This window comes from Rhynchophorus ferrugineus, unplaced genomic scaffold (genome assembly GCF_030347505.1).
Source record: "Rhynchophorus ferrugineus isolate W39M unplaced genomic scaffold, kcgeb_rfMv2 rfM8, whole genome shotgun sequence".
Classification (NCBI taxonomy): domain Eukaryota; kingdom Metazoa; phylum Arthropoda; class Insecta; order Coleoptera; family Curculionidae; genus Rhynchophorus; species Rhynchophorus ferrugineus.
Window position 1 is genome coordinate 5524502 of NW_027472587.1, and position 26194 is coordinate 5550695.

The 26194-nt window shown below is 32.1% G+C and overlaps 1 protein-coding gene across 5 annotated transcripts in view; it reads left to right on the forward strand.

Moving 5' to 3' along the window:
* LOC143200544 (uncharacterized) overlaps nucleotides 1–26194 on the forward strand; it is a 235392-nt gene that overhangs the window by 179174 nt on the left and 30024 nt on the right. For all 5 annotated transcript variants that reach the window (XM_076410986.1, XM_076410984.1, XM_076410987.1 and 2 more), the window contains exons 9-11: nucleotides 371–514; nucleotides 10325–10453; nucleotides 13443–13542. In XM_076410986.1, coding sequence (XP_076267101.1) covers nucleotides 371–514; nucleotides 10325–10453; nucleotides 13443–13542 — 373 coding nt within the window. The remainder of the gene's footprint in view (nucleotides 1–370; nucleotides 515–10324; nucleotides 10454–13442; nucleotides 13543–26194) is intronic.

Below are 26194 nucleotides of genomic sequence, written 5' to 3' on the forward strand. Positions count from 1 at the left end.
TTATTTTAGATAAAAAATATGTGAAAACACTGTACGTGCCTTTAGAATTTGATGTTTTTCATCGATGTTCCCCCTTCCCCCCCATAGATCTTGACTTGGTTCCAATGGGACCACCCCGAAAGTGCACTCTTTCGAATAAAAAAGGAATTGTTAAAATCGTTCGTTAATTGACGGAGAAATCGGCGAACATACATTCAAAATATTTATATATACAGCCAAACATAGGACCCCCTCGTTTTTTAAAGGTGGTTAATAAGAATAAATGCAATACCTAAGAGCTCAATTTTAAATCGATTTTATTGCATTTTTTTCTGAATCGTCTTGATTTACAGTCGCACACAAAGCATTACCAGTTGAACGTTTGTTACAGGTTCGCAGAAGGGACCCATGGGACCCATCGTCGTTCAAGAGGGCGAGAACGTCCGGCTCCACTGTTCAGCCACCGGCACGCCATCGCCCCGCATTACCTGGCAGAAACTCGACAATCGACCAATTAGCAGGGGAGCCTGGCAAGGTAATAAAGCAGGGAAATGCCGACGGTTTAAAGTTTTACGGAAGTCGTGTCGAAGTTGAGTGAGCGAAATGCGCGCCCTCTATCTCGGTTGTTTTACGGTCGCTGTCTAGTTTCCAAATTGGTTAATTAATGAGTTCGGGTTTTGTATGTTTCGATGCCCGAGTTGCATTCTTCAGAAGTAAGCGGCTGCGAGCTAGTTTACTGCGAGATTCGTCAGATAAACATTTGTCTATAAAGTAACAATTTTAGTTTAAATTAGTTAATTAGCTCGATATGGAGCCTGGTTCGGAAGTAGTTATAAGGAATAATATTTGAAACGTATATATTATTCGACTTGTACTTAAATAAGTTAATAGTAACATGATTCCTATGATAAGTTAATAAATATATTAAACATTTTACATAAACTAAAATAAATTTCGGATTCATTACTTGCTTACATATATTGTTATTAATAATATTTATTGGTGAAAATGCTGTAAGCTTCTATCCGACTCGAAAGAGCACGTTGAATTACTTGTTTAATTCAGTAAATAATATCCGGAACGCGGAATCAATAGGATCGAAAATTTGTGTTTTGTTACATTGTTGTGCTCTTGGAGATGTCAGTGATTCACGAAACTGACATCATTTAGTTCCTGGGTATCTTTATTTAAATAAAAGTAAACTGTTTCTCAGTTACAAATATTACATATCGATCGATCTTATTTTAGAAACTTGACTAATAACTAGTCGTGAATATAAACGTATCGTGAATTGATTGTTAATGTTTGTGAACTTTTTTTTTCTTGATCCAAGATGACCAGATAGAACCAAATCGTCTTTTGCTGATGTCGCTTCAGGTTCGGGATAGTGAAGTGTCGGGATAGTACGAGCGACAGAGACTCTGGGTTACTACTGGGATTGTCGTAGTTGGTTATCTATCGAGATTTGTGAATGGGTAGGGATATTTATTATTTTATTAAGCTGTTGTCGTGTTCTATGCCGTCCAGGGGGAACCTTATACTGACCATGTTTTTGAAACTCTTCACGAGCGGTATGCGTCATTCGAGGTGAGTGTTGTTGTTCCTCATAACCACGCGCTACACCTGTGCCCTGGGGAGGAATATTGGACGGACTAGCATTTTATAGAGAATCGCTTTCTGGGGGATTGGGAGTTTACCTTTTCTGCAGAGGAATGGGAAAAGTAAACTATACACGCTATTACTTTTACAAATAGCATGGTGAATTTGGGCTGACTATTGGAACCAGCGGTCGAACTGGAGATCGAGCTATGATACTTTCTGGAGCCAGGGGACAGGGACTTTATTCATTTGAAGGCGATAAGCGCGGAACTCCTTCTTGCTGTGGAATATAATAGCTTGAGCTTTGCTCGAGTTTATCTGCAGCCGCCAGAATTTATACCACGCAATAGCCCGGTTCAGTTGGATTTGAAGTAACCGGTTGTGAAGAAGGCTGTATCATCTGCATAAAATGCTGCGTGGGAATGTTTGTGGAGTGGGAAATCAGCCATGTAAAGGTTGAAGGCAGGGGTTAGTGGAGCATCTTGCGGGACTTCTACGAAAATCTGTGTTCGAGAGAAGACTGCGTCAGCGATCCTCGCTTGAAAGGACCTACCGTCCAAGTTTGAATCTATTAGGGAGATTAGGTCATTCGGTAGACCAAGCTGTTTTGCTGTTAATATTAGACCGTGGTGCCATACTTGATTGAAAGCATTGGAGACATCTAAAAAGATGGCTCCAGTTTCTTGACCTTCTCTTAATGCCTGGTGGATTGTTGCTGCAACGCCAGCAGCTTGAAGAAGGCTTGAATGTTTGACACGTAACCCGAATTGTTCGTTCGAAATTATAAGGTGCGCATCTGTGAAGCTCTTTAAAGCGTGTAATATCGCTTTTTCGCCATGTTTGGAACTTGTGAACCTCTTGGTTCACCCTATTTAAGGTGGTGTGTATGTCATCCCCACTCTGAAACTATACGGTATCTGACAATCTTGGAACCAATAGTTATAAGGGTTTTTCATTTATCAAGTAGACTAGAGGCCAGTCAGCAAGAATAAAATGTCCTGCCAGGGAGACTCAAAATACCGTCATAAATCTATAAAACGCATATATTATAAAAACGGATTTTTGGGAAATAAATATAAAAATTTTATAAACATCTATAACATCCTGAACACTAACGCCAAGTTCTGTTTTCAACGATCTAACATTGGTAATTTTCATGTCACTGACGAAGAAGTGCCTGGAGAAGAAAAATATTCGAAGACAATGAATTGCAAGATCTATCTTACCAAAAACCCAGATCAGGCTCTCAAAAACTTCTCAGGCAGCTTAACAATTAATGAACCAGACGTTTATTTACAATGGGAAAGTTAAAGATTGAAGGGGAATGGAACCACACAAATTAACATCGCGGTAGAAACAGAAGAGTTTCCTGTGATGTATTGTGACTGGCGACAAATAGTGTAATAGTACAAATTTAAAAACAAATGAGACAAAATAAGAATGTGTGGAAACGGCAGGTGAAGTAGTGAAAGATGGAAGGTGTGAAATCCTTTTTTGTTATTTTTGTCCTATAGAATACATTCTCCTAGGATAGTCTATGACTTCTCATTGCCGGTCATCACAATACCACAAAACTTTTGTTTTTTACCTGGTAAGCAATGATACCGCAATATTATTTGGTAACCATTTTCTCTCCTTCTGAATATTTCCCGTTTCCCGTAAGCATCTGAAAATAGTTGTTTTATTAACTGTTATGTTATCTAAAACTTGTTTGAGAGTTTAATCTGGGCTTTAAGTTCTATATGTCTTGTTATTTTTGGATTTTTATACCTCTTTTATATCGCTGAAACCGAAATTGATAACTGAAATATGATGGAATAGCATCACCATAACTTTGTGGGAGTATTTGATAGGTTTGCGCGGCACAATCCTTCCTACCAAACAACAAAAATACTGAATATAAAACATACAATTTTTATTTTTCCACAAAGACTGAATAACTGAATAATACAAAAGAGAAAGTTGTTATTTCAGATATTCTTATGAGAGAGAGAGATAATAACGTCTGTGAAACCTTGAAGTCATTACCCATCTTAGAAATTTAACGAATTATACAAACATTATAACTGACAGGACTTGCAGAGCCCCTTCCTTCATCCGATAGACACTCTTAATTACTATTTGCATAAAACTTGTCTAGTTCGACCACTTTGTTTGTCGAACGTTGGCAAACCCTCACCAAAATAGAAAGTTTCATCGTTTGATGTTCTACTTGGATAGATATTTCAGTAATGTAATGTGCAGAGTTATCCTCGACGATTTTTGTGTTTTAATTGAATGCGCTAGGCATCCTTGTTTCGCATCGATATCTTGATAGAAATTGTTTTCTGTTTTCGATGACTCAGCTAATGTTTTAATTAAGATAAGGCATTTTTGCTGACGGTAGAAGGGGACGATGTAGTTTTATTGTTTTCGTCCATTAAATTTATTAATCTCGTATTATAAGGGTATATTCACGTTATTTACAGAAGCTTGTAATAATTTTGGATTGGAATATTATATATTTTTATATTGGGGGTACAATTTAGTTCGGTTCATTTGTTTGAGTCAAAAAATATATCTATATTTAGAAGGAAATAATTGAATTTTTTTATTTTTGGTATTTTTTTACCGTCACTTCTCCAGCTGTACGCTAATGTTACCATTCTTGAAGCATCAAAACCATATATTATATAGAAATTCAAAGACAAAGCTTGCAGTTTCCGCCAATAGAGGTTACTTAACATAACATTTGAAATAAGGGAAATAAGATACTTTAACAGATTAATTGAAAAGTTCCGGTTCTACCATAGTAAAACAAATTTTTTTGGCAAAATTATTTTTTTATTCAATATAATTCCCTTTAAGGGTGATACACTTATTATAGCGACCTTCCAACTTTTCCATACCATTTTTGTAGTACGAATTGTCCTTTGCATCAAAATAGGCCTCAGTTTGGGCGATCACCTCTTCATCCGACGAAAATTTCTTCCCAGCGAGCATTCTTTTGAGATCTGAGAACAGAAAATAGTCGCTGGAGAATACGGTGGATGAGGAAGCAATTCAAAACCCAATTCATCGATTTTTGCCATCGTCTTCACTGACTTGTTAAACGGTGCATTATCTTAGTGAAGCAGCACTTTCTTTTTCTTAAATGCGGCCTTTTTGGGCGATTTCGTCCTTCAAACGTTCCAATAACGCTTTGTAATAGTCGTTGTTGATGGTCCTACCATATTCAAGGTAGTCAATAAAAATGCGCATTCCGAAATACAGACGCCATAACCTTGCCAGCCGACTGTTGCATTTTCTCACGCTTTGGAGCGGGTTCATCGTATGTAATACACTCAAATGACTGCCGATTGAACTTCGGAGTGAAATGATAGGGCAATGTTTCATCCATTGTCAGAAATCGACGCAAAACTCGGGTTTGTTACGCTGGATCATCTTCAAACACTGCTCCGAATCATCAACTTGTCGTTGTTTTTGGTCAAAAGTAAGCTCGGGCGGCACCCACTTTGCACAGAGCTTTCTCATACCCAAATATTCGTGAATGATATGATGTGCATGTTCAATTGATATCTTTAGAGTGTCTGCTATTTCAATTCAGTTTCAATGTACGGTCATTCAAAATCATTTTGTAGATTTTTAAAATGTTTTCGTAGGTAACAACCTTTTTAGGGCGTCCACTGCGGTTCACTGTCTTCGGTGCTTATTTCACCACGTTTAAATATAGTATACCAATCCTTGATGATTGATTTTCCTGAGGCAGTGTCCGGAAACTCGGCATCAGGCCAAGTTTTTGCTTCAACTGTATTTTTTCCTTTCAAAAAGCAATATTTTATCAACATGCGAAATTCTTTTTATCCATTTTTTTCACAATACAAAAGTTGCTTCACACAAAATGCTATAATTCTCAAACTAATGATCCGACAGCTGTGAAATTTATACACGCATCTTTTGAGGGTTAAGGCTAACTGAAAAAACATATAGGTTTAAATCTAGTCGCGCTATCTATATGTCAGGCCGGGGACTTTTCAATTGACCTGTTTTGCATAAAATTATTATTTACTGCAGTTGCTTACGTTAAATATATCGAACATATTATTCCGAAACTATCATATTCACCTGATTCAGCCCCGTCAGCCTTTCCGCTATTCTCTCAAAGAAGCTTCAATTACATTATTTTAATCTAATAGAAAAAATTTAATTAAAATGTCATTAAGGGAGAAAATAAATAACCTATTCGTGTTTTATTTCTAAAGTCATATTACTTTTTTATCACAGTAGTAATACATCATTTAGAAGTAAATAAACGACCCATCCTGTACTCAGTAAAAAGAGGCTTATTCGCCACAACTAAAAAATACACGGATTTGTTAAAATGTTTCCCATGTTACAAGAATTTTGATTGAATGGCGGAAAAAAGTTTCGACCGCTAACACAGAACAAACTAGTCGGCAGGCGGGCGAAAATAGAACGATATAAACCAATTGAAACGATTTCAATCGTTCCTGTTAATCACTATTTGCAGAGGACTCGTTCAGTTTGGCCTGATTTTATTTGTGCCGCTTTCAGGGGTCTCGAATCGAAATTGTTCGTAGGCGTCGTATACTGTTGGCTTTTGATGCCTTTTTCCACGTTTTCTGATTAGGTTCGAGGGCTCTAGGTTTCGTGAAAATATCAGAAGTGTATATCGATAATAATATAATATACAAGTCAGTAATTAGACAGCATAAGTATATATAGTATCAGCTATAACCTCTTTGCTTTGCTTCTTTGAGTTCAAAAGGATAAAACTTGTTGCTGTAATATATATTCCTTCCACAATAACAGTGAACTCACATAATCCAAAATTATGACATCACAACAGCGTAGTATTTTCGCATCAACTTTAACTTTTAATTCATTTTGGTTTTAACGTATAACACATTTCTTTATAAATGAAATATTTAAATAAATATTGGTATCAAAGGCAGTTTATTTTAATGTAATAATATATCTAATGTATATATTATCGATTATTAAACTACAGTAAATTATACAGCCACGATGGTTTGTAGATTGAGGTTGATTTATTATATTGGATAGCATATTTACCTATTTACGTCTATTTCTTGTTTGCTTCCTTTCTGAGTTTATTTGTCAAGTATTGATACTATTAATTTCTCATTACTTTCTTTTGTCACAACCTGTATTCGAATATGCACACAAATCTTCTATATAGTACTATTTTTGAAAATTATCCTATATTAATCCATACTCATCTTTAGTTCTTTCCGCTCCTATCACTTTATCTTGGTAATTGTCAGTATTGAGAGTTTCATGTAGTTACTTTCAGTATCACGTTTCAAGAATTATCTTTGTTAGCCACTATTTTCACTAAATTATTAATTTCTAATATATCGAACACTTCTTCACGATTCCACCAATTGTCCATTTCTTCTTCTCTAGGTCTCTTGGGGTTGATCCAAACCGGAGGTGTTATTGTAAACAATGCTTATTTCCACACAGCCCAAAAAGTTTTTCATTCTAAATTCCTCTCGACCAGCATGTTACAATAATTCTTTGTCTCCTCCAACAGGCTAAAATATCCAATGAACGGTGTATCTTTTTCAGGCCTGGTTTTGAAAAAAGCAAATCACATAAAACACATTCACTTAATTCCTAAGTTTTCTGAGAATACTTCCCAGTATAACAGATTTCTTTGAAATTTTTTTTTAAATTATAATTATATTGAGAACATAATATCGATAGAACTACTGATTTTTTTCATATATATATTCATGTATTTGATTCCGAAAAGAGCTAACATCAAGATGCATGTGAACTGTTTCTCTTTGGTGAGTCTGAAATTATAATGTTCTTCACTTTTTAAGATATTTCTGTAACAGTACCCATATTAATATTCAGTAATTTTTTCCAATAATACAGTATGTAAATTAATATTTAACATTATAACGATTTTATTCGCAATACTTCTCTAACGCACTTTACTGGCACGAGGGGCCTCCATTATCTCATTCCTGCTCGAGGTTACTTGTTAAAGACGAAATATATTTCTGACTATTTATTGGCTTTGGCATTTTTAATCAGAATCACAAATATTTAGCAGCCATTTCAAAATTATCAAAACAAGCAAAACTTTTGTCGGTTTATAACCTCTTATTATCTCTATTGTTTCGAAGAACATTTAACAGCATTGTATCTCTTTTTAATTGGAATAAAATGAGAAGGAAAGTATTGTTTGGTATCAAAGCGAATTTACAAACTGCAATAGGTAATACATTATACATCTTGATGACATGAGTTCACTGCTCTTTTGGATAGACTATAACTTGTCAATAAAATAAGATTGCATATGCAGCAACATTGCATACTTATGACTAGTGAAATCTCTTAAACAGATCGGAAATTAATTACCGAGACACCTGGTATAGTTTGTTATATAACTAGAGTTTTAAAATGTTTTGGTTATATATTAATAAAAACAACGTATACTTTTCTATGCCCAGTATATCTGTACTAAATTCAGACGGTTGCTTTTTAATATTCTCTGTGGGATTTCTCGTCCATTACTAATAACATATAAAAGCCAGATATTAGAAAAGTGGAGCGACAAGCCATTCGCCAGAAACACAAAACGTCTATTAAGAAAGGAACAAGAAAGCTATAAAAGAGATAGCGAGTTCTACTGAAAATACAATCTAGACTAAATCGCCACTGATGTTGACGATAAAATACGCCCGAGATATTATGTACACGATTCATATCGATTTTGTGATATAGGAGGCCATGTACTGCAGATGCATGCCCGAAGAAAATGTACTCTGATTACCAGCCCGTTTATTGAGCTGGTGAAATTTGGCCGCCTTGCGCTTAGATCAGTTTTCTTGAAATAAGTTTTATGACTCAAAGGACTCGTGGAGGAAATTGGAGTTTGAATTGTATATAAGACGAGTTGTTTGCTAAATATCCGTCATCATTTGTTCTTTATAATAACTAAAGTGTATTCGTTATATATACAAAAAAGTATATATAGAAAAAATGGGGACAAAGATTTATTAGATTCGCAAAATTTATTTATGTAAATTTGTTGAGTTTAAGTTAATTTAAATTGCCTCTAGATATGTTCTTGCGATAATGCGAAAGAAACTTATATCTATTACATCTTATATTAGATATACTTCAATCCTAATTTACAAATTAATTTATTATTAATGTATGCCTCAATTTTCAAGCAGGGCAAGTAGTTTATTTCACAAATCTATCAGTATGTATTTCCCAAAATAAAGTTAAATTAGACTAGATAACTATAAAAACTGGTTTGGTTTGGTTCACTACAATATTCTGGTTTCTATAATTTAATCACCATTGTTTCATGCCTTGCGCTGAAATCTTGGATAAATTTGGGGGTCCATTTGATTTTGAGGTTTTCATGCCGTTTATCCTGAATTATGTAGCAATAAGCTCTTGAAGTAAATCAGAGAACTTTGTTTGAAATGCAATGAAAACTTCTGCAACTGCAACCAATGAAATACTAGTTGGTTGGATGTCTTATTGTAACTTGTAATTTGTATGCCATAAGTCCAAAATTGGATCTTTTATTGATCGATGAATCAATCTATATTTACTTAGGCTAAGTTGGGAGTAGCTTCCGACTAACCAACACATAGTTGTTTTATTTTAAGACTGCTCTGTTCAGATTTTTGTCGAATGTGATATTTTGTGTTTAATCTACCACCAAAATGGATGCAGGTACTTTAGTGATTCTTTTTGGGTAATTGGATATCGGCTAGTTCTTAAACTGTAATTTTTTGTCTTCAGTCAATTTAAGGCTATTTTTGATACATGCATACGTGTTCTGCTATTATGTCTTGAAGTCTTGTTGGGATATGGGCAATGTGAATCCAAAAATGACGTCATACGAAGACATTTTTTATTGCCAATTTGGTAACTACATTAAACTGAGCTGACTTGGCAAATGTTGTTTTGCCTTGTAAATAATAATAATGTAGAAAAAAATTAACTAACTTATTGGAAGTTTGTAAGGATAATAAGTTAGTTGAGAATATATTTGATATGACTGAGATAGCAAAAATGTTTAACTACTACACTTGACGCATATACACTAATAATAAACGAGAACTGTAGAAGGAGTGAGAGAAGGCCTATTGTTTGAGAGAAATAGGAGACAGGTTATCTCTACTCCGTGCTGTTTACTGGGTGAGAATTGACATCGCTAGACACATGGAGGGGATAACTTTCCAAGCGATAATAATTGACGTAATAATGATAATCGAGCGGGATAAAAAATGATAAAATTATTAAAATAACTATTAAAAAGCAGGGGCTGGTGGTAGAAAAGTGAAAATTAGGCTTGTATGTTTTTTTAAATTTTTTAATGCCTCATAATAATTTTATCCAAACATTTTTTTATATATAAAATATTATGTAAATATATTATATTAATATCAATATATATATATATATATATATATATATATATATATATATATATATATATATATATATGAGAGTATATCACCAACTAAACTAATGTAAAAAAACGTAAATCTACTTGACAGGAAATATTATCGCAGAATTTCAAACTTAATATAAAAGTGTAAGAACGTTAAAGCTCAGGTAAGAGCATTTCTTATTTACGACGTTGTGTCTTCTCCATTGTACGGCGAACAATGGGGCGCATTGTACGTACCTAAGAGATATAAAATCCCCGCTGACGTAAAACTTACGTTTTAATTTTCAGATGTGCAAGTTTCCGGAGCGACGCTGAATCTAACCCACGTCAATCGGGAACACATGGGAAAATATCTGTGCATAGCAGACAATGGGGTTCCACCAGCAGCAAATCATACGTTTAATCTGGAGGTTTACTGTAAGTTGAGTAACGATACGATACTATTAAATAAACATAATACAGTTCTTATTGATATTGTAACGATATTGTCGCATATATATCATATTATATTAATATCCATATACAAGTATACGCATCCACATTATATTAATACATAGCCATTGTTGCCAGTCGTCATAATATTGAGTAATATTCTTCTGATTATTTGCAATACCCTAAAGTAATACTGTATTTATACAATATTATATATTTACAAAGTAAAATCTAAATAAGAGTAACAACCCTATAGACGAAGTCCAACTTCTCATATCTCATTAATTGGAAACATGTTTATTGATTTTTTTTATTTACTTGCTTTCATTTTTATGTAAAACTATTTTTTTACTTAATTACATCTTACATTAAATATACTTAGTATAATCTTAATTTAAAATTTAATTTGTTACTACTGTTCTGTTGTAATTGCACCAATACACACGCAAGGCGAGTTCTGGATTTATACATCAGTATGTTATGTATTTCCCAAATTAAAATAAAACTAATTTACTTAAGCTAAATTTAAGGATACACTTATGTGCTGAACAAGTTTGTGTGGTTTGGTTCGCTTCAATCGTCTGATTTGCTGCATGTCTTGCAGTATTGCTTCCACATTGCTATTTTAATAAAATTATTTAATTTTTTAAGGCGAAATCTTGGATAACTTTGTAAATCCATTCAATTTCGAGGTCATTTTTACCTCTATGTTGGTTAGATGGCGATAGAGATTGGTTGATTAATTGTAGAATTTTATTTATGCAGCGTAGTACAGTTGCTCGATCAATCTCTTTGAGTTTGGATCAGGCTAATAGTATCTTCAGACAAACCAGTACAGTTGCTTGATTTTGAATCTGATCTACCTGTTGTATAACATAACGAAAACTTTTTTTGAAAATTACCTCAAAATAAATTTATATTAATATTATATCACCAACATAATTTTAGTGCTTATATATATTTTTTTCGAAAAGTCTTTCAATAACTATGGTTAATATGTTAAAAAAAAATTCAATATTACATTATATTCCAATAAATTTTACTAAAATACCACTACACGAAGAAAAACTCCAAAGAGTCTAAAACGACAATAACAGAAAAGGATTTCTGTTTCTTTGTGATATAGTTAGTGGGGCCCATTAAATTTGAAGTGAATCGACTTTAGGTGAAAGGATTTTTTAGAGCTTCAATCCATTTTGCACCCAATTGAATAGGGATGTAGTGCTACGTATAGACCTAATAGAATTTGTATATATTTATTATAAAAACTTTATATATTTCAACAAGTTGGTTTCTTTTTGAGTGCTGATATATTTTGAAGGGTTGTCTAGATTCAAGAAATAAAAAATAATTATAATAACCTGAACAAATAAATAAATAAAATTACATTGTAAAAATAAAAAGTCTAATATGATACGTCGTTTATTGCACGTTATATTCCACATAATCAATTTGAGTTTGAATTTGAATTTAGAGATCTGATCAGTACTACACATTGGTTTTACACCGTTTTCTCGAAATAAATAGATATTTATTTGTGGCTCCAATAGTATTAGATTTTAGCAACTCAATGTATACCAGCCGGGACCAAGCTGATCCTACTAAATACATAGCATTAGTTTTGAGCCAAGATATTCGGTTTTGCGGTTAACGCATGTCAGTACGATGCAAGAAATCTTGCCAATTTTGTTCTTCTGCCACCGTTCAATCAGCAATGAGCAAACGTCTTTCAATGTATCTTGGCTTCAATTCATACGACACAAAATATTCAAACCTTTGGACCATTTACATACTCTTCAAGCGATTGGGAAAGGTTTCATGTGTCCTCAATAGTTCTGCATCTTCTTGTATTTTACACGGATCATCATTGATAATGCCTTCAAGTCCTCGTCTTCAAGTTGTTTTGGCTCTCAGCACGCTCTTTGTGTATTCGGTGCCAAACGGAATTCGGTGGAATACTTATCTTTAAATTGAAGAAAAAAAACTCCCCTTTAACCGTCCGGTCAATGACCGAGAATCCATTTCAATCCGCATGTAAAATATATTAACTTTTCCTTAAAATTTTTTTATGGCCGTCTGGATCCCCAAAACTGAAGTAATTTGACACCCGATTTTTCGTCAATTTTTTTAACAATCATTTAATTAATAAAAGTTATTAACTATCAAACTTGAATATCCGTCAATATCCCGGGTACCCACTAAGATTAATGTATATAAACGACGGGTTTATACACAGTTCAGAGAATGTCTATTAAAGTATTTAGTTAATTTTGCTTTTAAGTTGATAATAGACAATATAGTTTCTAACTTTTTTTATTTAAACAATAATTAGACAATAATTCTCATTATAAACAATAACAAAAATAGTAAGTAAGAAATACATAACTCCGATTTATTTTATTTTATTAATATCGTTCTCCATTCTTTTACTATTTATTTATTTACATTATTTTATTTATTATGATACAGTGCCGTATAAAAATTGAAGTACATTAAGTTCGATTTACTCGATACATCACAATTAAGACATTTTCAACATACTGAAAACATTTGTTGTTCACATATCGACGTAATGACACATACTGAAGAGTCATACGTCAGTTAGGTTTCAACATGAAGTTGATTGATTTATTTAAGACAGAATAGCGTTTATTTAAAGAAATTAATTTATAGGCCTATATAAATATATATCTTAGTTTAAATACAGTTACACGAATTTTTGCTGAGATTTATTGTATATTTTGTATACCATAATTTGAACTTGATGATAAATAAAATGTTAAATTATTCAGGAATAATTACTAAGATTTAATAGAAATATAAATAACCCAACATACAAAGGGTTTCGTGTCCCTTTCTGAACAGAGATCTCAGCAATATTTCGTAAAATATAGCCCAAAATAAACATCTGTTGCCTTGTCAAATGGCCTGTTTAGGAAACATTGATCATTATATTCTTTTTTTTTGTTCGCAGTTTCCCCCCTAATAAGTATACAAAGTCAAATGGTTGGGGTAGCGAATGGATCCACAGCTGTGCTGGAATGCGATATTGAAGCGTTTCCGGAACCAATAAGGTGGGTTATTCTTCGATAAAAAAAACGCGAGCTTTCCGAACGCACCGTTTCGGTCCAAGTGAAGCGGACTCCCGCCTTCGGGACAGGGGACATGGCGGGCGAGAGGGGTTGGAAATGAACAAAAAGGCGATTTTTGCCAAGCGGTTTTCAGATATATTTATGTTCTTTTTATTTTTCTTTTATTAAAAAAATCTCTAATCGCCCGGATAAGGGACAGATTCAATAACGATTTCGAATAGAACGCTTTCTTGATATATAGGAAATAATGGCTTGCTTTTTCCTATTTTACGCGCACCAGGTACATTAAAATATTTTCTAAAGCGATTTACGAATATTAAAAGTGACTTTCGGAATGTGTAATAAATTATAACTGGTCAATTGAAAAGTCCCCGGCCTACCATAGTAAAACACATATTTTTGTCAAAATTGATTTTTTTATTCAACATAATTACTTTCAAGGGTGATACACTGATTATAGCGACCCTCCAACTTTTCGATACCATTTTTGTAGTACGATTTGTCCTTTGCTACAAATTAGGCCTCAGTTTCGGCGATCACCTCTCCATTCGACGAAAATTTCTTCTCCGCGAGCATTCCTTTGAGATCTGAGAACAGCAAATAGTCGCTGGGGGCTAGATATGGAGAATACGGTGGATGAGGAAGCAATTCGAAGTCCCATTCATGGATTTTGCCATCGTTTTCACTGACTTGTGACACGGTACATTGTCTTGGCGAGGGGCACTTTCTTTTTCTTCAAATGCGGCCGATCATCTTCAAACACTGCTCCAAATCATCAACTCGTCGTTGTTTTTGGTCAAAAGTAAGCTCGCGCTGCAGCCACTTTGCACAGAGCTTTCTCATATCCAAATATTCGTGAATGGTATGATGTACACGCTCAATTGATATCTTTAGGGTATCTGCTATTTCATTCAATTCCAATTTACGGTGATTCAAAACATTTTGTGGATTTTTTAAATGTTTTCGTCGGTAACAACCTCTTTTGGGCGTCCACTGCGTTCACCGTCTTCGGTGCTTATTTCACTGTGGCTAAACTTAGCATACCAACCCTTGACGGTTGATATTCCTTTGGCAGTGTTCGGAAACTTAGCATCAAGCCAAGTTTTTGCTTCAACTGTATTTTTTCGCTGCAAAAAGCAAGTCAGCAAGCAAGCCGTCGACTATTGGTGTCTGGGGAACCTTTATATATAGGTATATCATGGAAATTTTGTTAGAAATAGTGCTATTTTGATCTTCAAAAGCAAACTTGTCAACAAACGTACAGGCGATACTTAAACATAATTTTCAATAAATATAAGACGTCCAGACGGCACAAAGATCATCTTTTTAGATTTTCTCCAGGAGAGAGGCGTTATATTATATGAGTTATTTGAGGAAGAATGTTAAAGTGGTGTTACTAGACGTCATGATGATTTCTCCATCTATAGTTCCGAGCTTATATAGATAATATTATCAAAACAAGTTTTAGTTATATTAACATATCAATTTTCAATATTCTTTACTTTATTATTAGAGAAAAATGATTAACCATTGAAACTTGAAACTACTAACCATTGACCATGAAAATTGACCACAGGGCGACCACTAGTAATAAGTAAAACTATTATTTACCATATTTAATTTAAAGCCGAACTAAACCAATTATCAATATAATAATCAGTTCAACTCGTAACTCCATCAACGAACTTATTTAAATAACTAGCGCTCCATTATTAGGTCGACGAAAAAACGTTTAAATTGAAACCGGAAGATCTTGTAAGCCAGGCGACGAAACGCCTTTTTGATTAGTTGCACTGAGCGAATTAGAATTAAATTAAACTACAAATACTGCAGGCGTATCGTTCGCGCTAAATTAATTACCATTTTAGATCGTCTGAAAATCCTAAATAACTCCGGTACGAAGCTCGGATTTTTCATTTAAAATTTCAATTAAAAGCGGATTTTGTAAAATAGATATTTTTTGTCATTTCAACATGCCACTCGCGAAAATTATTTTCCATATTTATTTCTTAATATAAAATGGTATAATCTCGATTTATTTAATATTATTATCACAGATTACCTTTTGTGACCAGTGTAATTCTTGTTGATACTTCTGAAATCGTTCGCTGTTTAAAAAACAACACGGACGTATCGAAGCAGATGCTTTAAACAATGTATTTAATGTATTTTTACATAATGGAAATGAACAAAACTCTGAAACATCGAAACTATTTAAAGACGAACTTTAATTCATGAAGACTTAATGATCACAGGTTACCAGTTGTGATAAGTGTAAGTTTTGTTGATACTTCTGAAACTATTCTCCATTTAAAAAAAGTATTGAGTCAAAGGGTATTGAAGTCGTAACCTCTACACGATATACTTTATCATAGTGGAAATGAACAAAGCTCTGAAGCATCGAAAACATAATATGACGAATTATTATTCATATAGACTTCATGAAAACTGAAAATTATTCCAAACTTCTTAAACAGTCATAATCATATTGCCTGGAAGCATTTCACATATTATTTCGATATTAGTGGGAAAATATTGGATGCTGTACTAATTCCAGGACTACAAAATTATTCTAAGAGTTGTTTAGCTTTTGTGACGTACTCTTTATGTTCTCGTTTGTACTGAATTCAAAAATGACTTCTTTATTGTCACACTTAAACAGCTAAATTAAAAGATAATAGAGTAGAAAAATATTATTTTATTTACAAACCATTAACCATACATATTTGTTTATCTAATATACGTTTAATAGTACACAAAGAGTTTTTCGTTTTCCCAGTCAGGCTCTTCTTTTTAAATTTTCGTTTGTAGCGAGAATATCTGCTCCATTTTCCTTGATGTCCTTTCTGCATGCCTTTAAGGTGATATTGTTCAATTTGCTCTTCACTCGCATCTTTCAAATTTTTGCCAAAATAGTCGAAGTAAGTAAGTAAGGAATAAAACTTAACAAGACTCTTTTTTAATAATCTGTTTATATTTTATATAAAGTCTTTATGGTTGCCTACAAATTTCTCTATGACTTCTTTAAAAGTAAATCACTGTTCTTTTTGAGGACCTTTCATAGTTGTATTGAATTGTGGGTCAGTCATAAGCAGTCTAGTGTCAGGGGCGATGAAAACACCATCTCCATTTATGGAAACTAACTTTACAAATTGAAAAATTCAAATAATGATCAACGGTGGCAAAATAAATTTGTGTGGTACGGTATTTTGTATGGTGCCAATATTTCTTCGAGAGTTTTTTTCGACAACTTTAAGCTCCCTCGGCATTAAATTGGTTTGGTCAAGTAATTTACTAGGTATCTGCTATCCCATAGACACAAAACACAAAGGAATCTAGCAGACCCAGCTTGATGTCTGAGCAACATCTTATTTACCAACTCTAAGTTATTTTAGGTTTCTTTGAGGAATAAAAATAATGGCGCCATTACGCGGTATGTTATTGGATCCAAAATACATAAAAAAAATCCTAGCGTTTTGGAATATGTTCCATGTTATGTTCGTTTACATCGTACCAAAATACAAATGAATCAGTTGAAAACACTCAAACATTTTTTTGTAACAGTCCTGTATTATTGAGAAAAATATATTTTATTATAAAACTTAAATTTGTAAAAATGTTTAATTAGAGAACATATATATATATATATATATATATATATATATATATATATATATATATATATATATATATATATATATATATATATATATATATATATATATATATATATATATATATATATATATATATATATATATATGTCCATGCTGGAGCTTGAATCTGGAATGTGATATAAGGTTCTAAGGCAGGTATGACACCAGAAGGCTACTGAACTATAGAAGAAGTGCATACACTAGATAGAAGAACAATTTTGGTTTCAGTTCATACGCGCTACATTTTTCTCTTTTTGTGCCTATAGCATGTTATTTATTAGTTTTTGCAGGGTTTTCATTCATATTAGCCAATGCAACATTATTGAACAATTTTCAATTTCACCAATACAAAAATATATTTGTTATGTGTACATTGTTATGGTATACATTCAAAATTCATACATTAAGAAATACAATGCACTTCTTAGTCTTGTGTTGTACTACAAATCTTATATAGGGTGGCACAAAAGTCCCGCTACCACTTTGATTTGACACTAATGTAGGACAATCTCTCAGTTTCGCTTCAACAATTATATGTGGACGTTATGTAGACGTCCACATTTTATTATGGATAAATACGCCACCAGAACGAGCAGTAATAGTGACAATATTTATTAAAAATAATTGTTCCATCATTGCCACTGCGTCAATGGTAGCAGGACTGTTACCCCACCCTATACTTAACAAATATTAATAATTCAGCATTGGTACACTCATGTTACTTGAAATGGGTATATACCCAACTGAAATATATGTGCTATATTACATATTAGAATTTGAATTTCTGAAACTTATAATGGCTTTTTGTTACATTTCTGGTAATATTTCTAAGATTCATCTGGGTGAAAAGCTGAACCAAGTGATTGTTCCAAGCTTGCTTTGAACCTAGATTTATGAAAAGTCACTAAGATTATGTGAAGTCCAAGTATGTCATGATAGGAGATAACGCTTTTCCTATTGATCAACTCTGATTGTTTTTCTTTTAATTGACTACTTCAATCGCAAATCGATTAAAGCAGCTCATAAAGTATAATTCCTTTCAAATTCCGTCACACACTTATCTTGACAATTCCTTGGTGTCATTACAGACTTTGTAACCGTCTATGAAAATTATCTTGGTTTAACTCATGATTTTTATCGACACGATAATCGTACGTAATCCACTTTCCATCACTCTAATTATTCGTTTCAAAAGTGGCTCGATTTCATTTTACTCCTGTAGCTATTCACAAAACTAATTCCTACAAATATACTAGAAGCAATATATAATGAAAATTACTTTCCTGAATGCCTAATTTCAAAGTGTAATATTTCTTTACCGAGTAAATTGATTATCGTTCAAATATGTTATTATTGAAGTGACTATTATTATTATAGATATTAAAACTATTGGCAAAAATTCAAATAATTTTCTTCCAACGTTATACATTTTAATACTTCGTAGTAGGTTGATTAATTTCAAGAATAGCCATGGAATTAGAGCAGAAAATGTGAAATATAAATTTGCATTTTCTGACAGAACATTTGTCCCTGCTTAATTAATTGTAGCAAAGCATTGTGCTTGTCATCTACATACAACAACCGACAATAAATAGTACTGTGTAGAAGTTATATAAAGGCGGACGCTATTAAAAGTAACATATGTTTGTTTTATGCTATAAAAAATATTAGTAAATGTATGGAAAATTTATCTGATTAAAACGATTTTAAATTATATTTATTTCTTGCTTTTTATTAATGGCTTAGAATCAGGTGTTGTTTTATAAATACATTTATTTTTATAATACACTTGTATATTTATTGTGCAATATCTACGAGAATCATCAGTCCTATGGGGATCGATAAAAATTAGAAGGCTAACCAAATGGCTAGAATAGACGTATATAATGATAAACCTATACTACATATAGTGTAATTACAATACATTACCACATACCTATATCAATAAAACAGTGAACTCAGGTCATCTGAATTCATGACGTTAAAAAGTCGCAAGGTTGCCGCATTAACTCTTATTTCTAGTTCATTTTGGGTAAACATAACGAAATTCTAACCTAAATACAATAATGAAACAAAAATATTATCATGAATTAGTTATTTTAACATTATAGTACATCTCATTGTACTATCGAAGAACTTAAAACAACAATTAATTATTCAGTTATATTTACTTTGACCCCTTTTTCACACCACCTATGAAGCCTAAAAAGACCTAATTAACAATTGTATGTCCAAGTTCTTGTTACCTTCGGTAACAACTAAACCTTGTAAAATCCTTGTAAAGTAATTCTAATATCACTGTATTTATCCTTAGTTTATTCTGTTGTTACCAGCATACATCTTTCTTGATAAAACTAGATTCAATCACTGCATTCTCACAAATGCATTTGCCATATATGTAAAACAGTTATTCCTTGTCTCCTTATATATTCTAACCTAATGCTAATGTATTGTTCTGAACAATTACACATATATCTATGCCCACAAATATTTCAGACTCTATAAAACGATTTTCTACAGTTATCCTATTTTAATTATATACTTACCTTCAGTTGTTTCCACTCTCATAAACCTGTCTTGGAAATTGTCAGCATTGACTCATAATCCCACATTCAGAAAGTTTTGAGGTTGATTGTTATTCCAACATTTACCTTTTTCCATCAAAATTTGTTGCCTTAACACGATTTTTATTATCATCTTATCATGAGTGACCTAATATTTTATTGAATTATAACCCTTCTTTCATTTTATAATACGTTTTTAAAAATTTTTTTTAAAGCAATGTCTGGTTACTAGCAAGACGGTATGTTCCTTTAGACCTGTTCGTGGGTTATTTTTACACTATTTAAATCTTGTATTACTCAATAGTGTAGTTAGGATGTACAGTTTGCTTTGAAATAATTGTATTAAGTTATATATAAACTATTCACTGTTTTTATACATTTAATTTTTTTTCTGATAGAGCGAACATCGATCTGACTTTAATTCGCCATCCACTTCGTATGAAGACGGTTTCCTTTCGGTGAATCCAAGATTATTTTGTTAATTTTTTTTAGGTACTTTCGTGACTGCGCCCATAATAATATTCACTGCAGCTACAACATACTAAAAATATTTTCAATAAAAACCGCAGCAGTTATATTTTCAATAAAAATCGTAGCTGTTTAATCTTTTTCAGTAAAAATACTTACTTCTCCAATGGAGTTTTATTGGCAAGCGTGGGCCTCCATTATCTCGTTCCTGTTGGACATAACAGATTAGAGATGCAAGCTGTTTGGTCTGGTTGCCGCATTTTACCAGAGTAATAATAAGCAGAAAAGACAACGTTTGCCGATTTATAACCTGTAGTTATTATATTGAAGAATTTTTCAGACGATTGGCACCCGTATTACTATCGTAGTCTGTTTCAGTTACATGTTCGAACGTATCAGACACACAACAATATATGTTTTGAACCAGAATAAAATGACACGGAAAATATAGTCAGATTCTAAAATGAATTGAAGACTTACGTCAGGCAATACATTATACATCTTGATGACGTGAGTTTACTGTTATTTTAGATAGATTATACCTACCATTTACTGTTCCGTATTAACTAATATATAGTTTCATCTGTGCAACCTTCTTCTTTATTTTTTTACCCTTTTGTCTACACTTAAAACATTTTATATATTTTGGAACGACAGCAAAATCTTATTTTTCAATTGTGCTAATATTTCAGGATGAAATTGTCGTCTAAATGAGATACATATAATAAGCCTGGAGTGGGAGCCGAATTGTCAGTTATGAGTGGTAACCTGTCTATGTGTGAATTTTATTTTATTTATTTGTAATACTTTATATATAAAATGACCGAATCCACTAATAGAGCATAACAACATAAGACAAAAGCCACTGATAGAGCACAATAACATAAAGTCAGAACATTTACTTGGTTTCAGCAAAAAACTCTCAACTCGAAATGAAATTCATAAGATTACGGATACAATTAAAAGGTTATATGAAGAAAGAAAAGGTTGCTGTGCCGTTCCTTGGTGACGCCTTTTGGATAAGGGGATTTGTATGAGGGACCTAATTTTAAATTAAGCAAGATATTACCCATACAGTTCATTGATTTGCTGAAATTTTATGGGTTCAGTATGAAGATGTGTATTCGGAATTGAAAGAAATAAAAACGGAAGTGCCGCAAGCTAATGTGTTGGGATCGGTCTCTTACTTGATGTACACTAGTGATATTCCTTAGCTGCAACATAATACAGTAGCTACTCTGTTGACTATATTTCCAGAATATTATATATATATATATATATATATATATATATATATATATATATATATATATATATTATATTGTTATTAGCGTTGGGAACTATCGACTGCAAATAGTCAAAACAGTCGATAGTGAAAAAACTAGAAAATATTAATTACTACGGTTCGACTGTTTTTTCAGTTTGTGATGTCAGACGAAAATGTACAAACCCTTTCCTGTATAAATTATAAGAGAGGAAATGACCGAGATAATTGCTTGGACCAGTTAATTTTATATGTGATTATATTTTCCAACGGTGATATGCTACTAGCATACTAGCATACTACCATATACATATTTCTTCACGTACTAACTTTAAAAAAGAAAATGAAAAAAATAATTTGTGAAGAGTATTATCATGCAAATTATAATTTCGTTTTAAATAAAGTAGAATTAATTTTATATTTGAATGTTCTGTAGAATTGTAAAAAGGAATGGAATTTTTCTATGAAATGGAACAATACCCCTCAAGTATAATAAATATAGACAATACAATATAACTTAAACAAAACCTAAAAACTAAAGATGTACAATACCAGATGTATAAATACTAAATACTAATTACTACTAAATAAAAATTAAACATACCTAATGATAGAAAATGTATATATATATATATACATAGTTTAAGTATATATGGAGAAGAAGAGCATATATATATATATATATATATATATATATATATATATATATATATATATATATATATATATATATATATATATATATATATATATGTATATATATATATATATGTATATATATATATATATATGTATATATATGTGTATGTATATATGTATAACATACTTAAACTATGTCATATAACACACTCCTTGAAAACTAGATGATTTGGCATCGATGACTAAATGATAAACAACATATTTAGCTGTATTCTTCCAAACCAATCCAAACCTATCCAAATTACAGTACAAATTATTATTTTATTATTTATCTTATATATTGTGACTAGTCGTTGCCGATTAATCTAAAATTTGTCTTTACTATTACTTAAATCTAGGTATATTCTAGGAGGACCCCTCGGCCTAATCCTAGTCTCTGATGTAATTATAATGATGCTCTTTCTGTATTAAATGTACTTTATTTATTAAATGGACCTCGCTAAAACATACAACACAGTATCAACCGGTTGGAACCTTTTGAGTTTGTGACTTGTTCTGCTGTTATCTAAGAGTTGTGATATTTCGATATTGACATGAGAATTCATTTTTCCCACATGACGATATGTGAAGAGTCTTGGTATAGGTAAACAGTCTTGTAATATTTGGTTTCAATACTTGAATGGTACAAGCATAATTGCAATATACTATGCAGTGATAATTTTTTAACCAGTTCTCCTATATGTGAACTCTAGTTTTTTTTTTCCTTTTTAACATGTTCCGTCCAGCGAAGTTTTGCATCAAAGTTAATTTAGAGACATTTAGCTTTGTTGCTATTTGGTAAGATAATATTATTTGTTGTTATTGGAACTTTTGCGATCTGATCATACGCGAACTGCACATACACAGGTTTACTATTGTTAATTCTTGTTTTCCAGGTTTGGGTCTAATTCTTTACATTGTCACTTGCCTGTTGTAATTTTCGTATAGTCTCTTCACTATTTTTTCTAACAGCAAGAATCGCAGTGTCATCAGCAAATACAAACATCGTATTATTTTTCATTATACTACAAATGGGTAGAGTAGGTAAAAATTGTTCCCAATTCACTTCCTTGCAGTATATCTGCTTTAGTTTGTTTTATTGTATAGTAGGCTTCGCCTTGTTTGAGTCCGAATATTTTAGCTGTAATGTAAGATTTTAATAGTTCGGTGTACCTTATCAACGACTTGTGCTACATCTAAGAATATAGCTGAACATAACGTTTTGCCTTCATAGACCCAGTAAAAATGATCAAACAACATTGTAACAATATCTTAATTCAACTCACGTACTAGCTTTATTATTTAACTAGCAAATTTCTTGTTATTCACCGCCATGTCTTATAGGCACAACAGTATTATATAAAATACGGGATTGTTTCGGTTTAATAATAGATTTTATGGGCAAAAAGCGAGAGGAACAGTCAGCAGTAAATCGTCAATTCCTTGCCAACTTATTCATGAACTAGTTTGAAACTGGGGCCGAGAGAAAATTCACTTCCTAAGAGTTTGTGTTGACAGTAATAAACGGCTCCCTTTTTAAGGTTCCCCAAGAAACCGACCCTTCTTTTATTTTCATTTAGTTTAATTTATTCTATGGTAATAGTCTGGGTTACTTTAAAGTCAAGATATTAACACTTAAATATTAGTTAAATATATTTATAATCACTTTGATTATGTTTTATTGTATTATTTATCTGTAAAAAATAATGAATACAACTTATTGATTGTTTCGATTATATGCTTCGTTTTTTCTTCTATTCTCAAATTTAGTCACTAGAAGTGAGAAAATATTACAATGAAGATTAAAATCAGGGTCTTTCGAATGTTTATTTTGCCAGTGTTCCTTTCTCCTAGACGATATTACTCCAAAACTTTATTCAATTAAATGCGACGATCGGTGCACAATTGAGGAAGAGTTGAGATTATTATTGAATTATTGCATAATTCGATTGAAATGCTTCATAGAAGTCTGTGGCGAAATCAGCCTTTTGAACAGAAGACAGCTGTTTTGGAAAAGATTTGGATCAAGATCATACAACGCGACAATGTCTGAGGTCAGAAAGTTTCAGTCTATCCTTAGTAGCTAGATTTAGTGAAGAATATTCAGTAATAAGTCCTGCGGAATTAAAATATTAAAATTTAAATGGACTCTAACACCGTAAAGAGAATTCTTCTGTTCGTGATCTTGTTCAACATTAGTCATCGTTGAAGTAAATTATGAAAAAATCCAATAATATCTTGTAAATTACCAAAGAATTAACTTGCTTCTACGTTTGTGAAAGCAGTTTTAGACAGAATTAAACTGGCAAGCATGTATAACGGCATACTTCATCAGAAAAAGGATAATTTTGTAAAGGACACTAGAACAAACAATTTGTCTGCATCAATCCTTCAGAAAGTAAGTAATTCCAAAACCATTCGGTCAGTTTATCCTCAAGAGGACATATAAGTGCCAGTCGAGGTTTTTAAGTAACATCCATTATCTCATGTGCCATGATAGTCAAAAATTACGAATTATTTCTTCATGACACGCATACAATGTAACAGATTCTTCTACTTTTTTTGGGAGGTGCCTTCAAATACAGAGGAATTTTTTAAATATTCATTTAGTTACCTCCTTTTTAGCAGAAGGATCTATAGGTGAACCAAATGTCCAAATATAATTGCCGTTATCATCAAGTATCCAAAAAGCAAAATCAAAAATTTCACAAAACTGAATGATTAACACTGAAAATCTTTATTTTAACATTTTGATTTTTCTGTGTATATTTATCCATTAAGCATAAATAAACTATAACATAAAATGACCCTACCAACGCAAATCCCATACAGTTATGAAAATAGTTGTTATTGTGTTCTTGTCTTTCACTTTTAAATTTAAATGCTCTTATTTCTAAAGAGTCTTCATCGCTACCAAAAAAAAATTTAAGAAAAACAATATAATTTTTTTATTACATCCACATATTCATTAATTTCCTAAGTGAATGTTGAACTATTATAATGAAGATTCGAGGTAGTGAAGAATTGTCTGGTGTCTATGGCGATGAATTCTTAAGTGAATGCCAATATTAGAATTAATTTGTTTGTTTTTCTTTATGTTAAACTATGATGATCCTTGCCCCGATCGGCCAAAGGTTCCATAAGTCAATGAAATTCTTAAACATAGTGAGGTAGACCATATTTTATTTTTCAACATATCTATGGAATTAAATAGCGGCCATACGGTGGTAGTTTTAACCATTTAAATAATGCTGGATGGCAATAAAAGCTCTACAATTGGATTCTTCATGAAACAACAGTAGTTCTGGTTGTGAATTGTTGTTAAAGTTTAACAAACATTTACAAAATCCGCATTTACGCCAAAGAAGATGATGCTCAAAATTTATCTGCATTAACAAAAATTGATAGAAATTAATGAATTCGTTTTCAAAAATATGAAAAAATAAACAGAGCTAAAAATGTATTTGCTGTGGATATTAATGAATTGCAAAAGATCGCTTGAATTCAAATAGTGAATATGTAGCTAAACATTTAAAGAACATCAAGAGTGTACAAGATCAAGGCTTGGACTGACATCATGTGGCTATAATACTAATATTTATATAACCAATAGATTTTTCAACGAGTTCAGTTTTTATTATTTGTGCGAATTGTAATGGTGGTCTAAACGAGTTGCGCTCTTCCTAATAGAAACGATAACTGAAAAGACCATTATTTAGTGATCTTGTGATTTCCATTGTGCTGAACTTATTTTAGCATTATTTTATAGGCGGTTACCTACAGTTCTTAACCTCAAATAACATTGTAACTAAGACACATATAAACTTATTAGAAATATAAAATATTAAGAAATGCAATTCATTAACATAATACACCTTTAATTGATTGTTTATTTTCAGCTGTAGTTATTTATACTACACAATCATGGCAGAACAGAAGAACTAACAATTGAAAGTATATATTTTTATATGAGTATGTTTTCATACAAATCAGATGCAAACTAA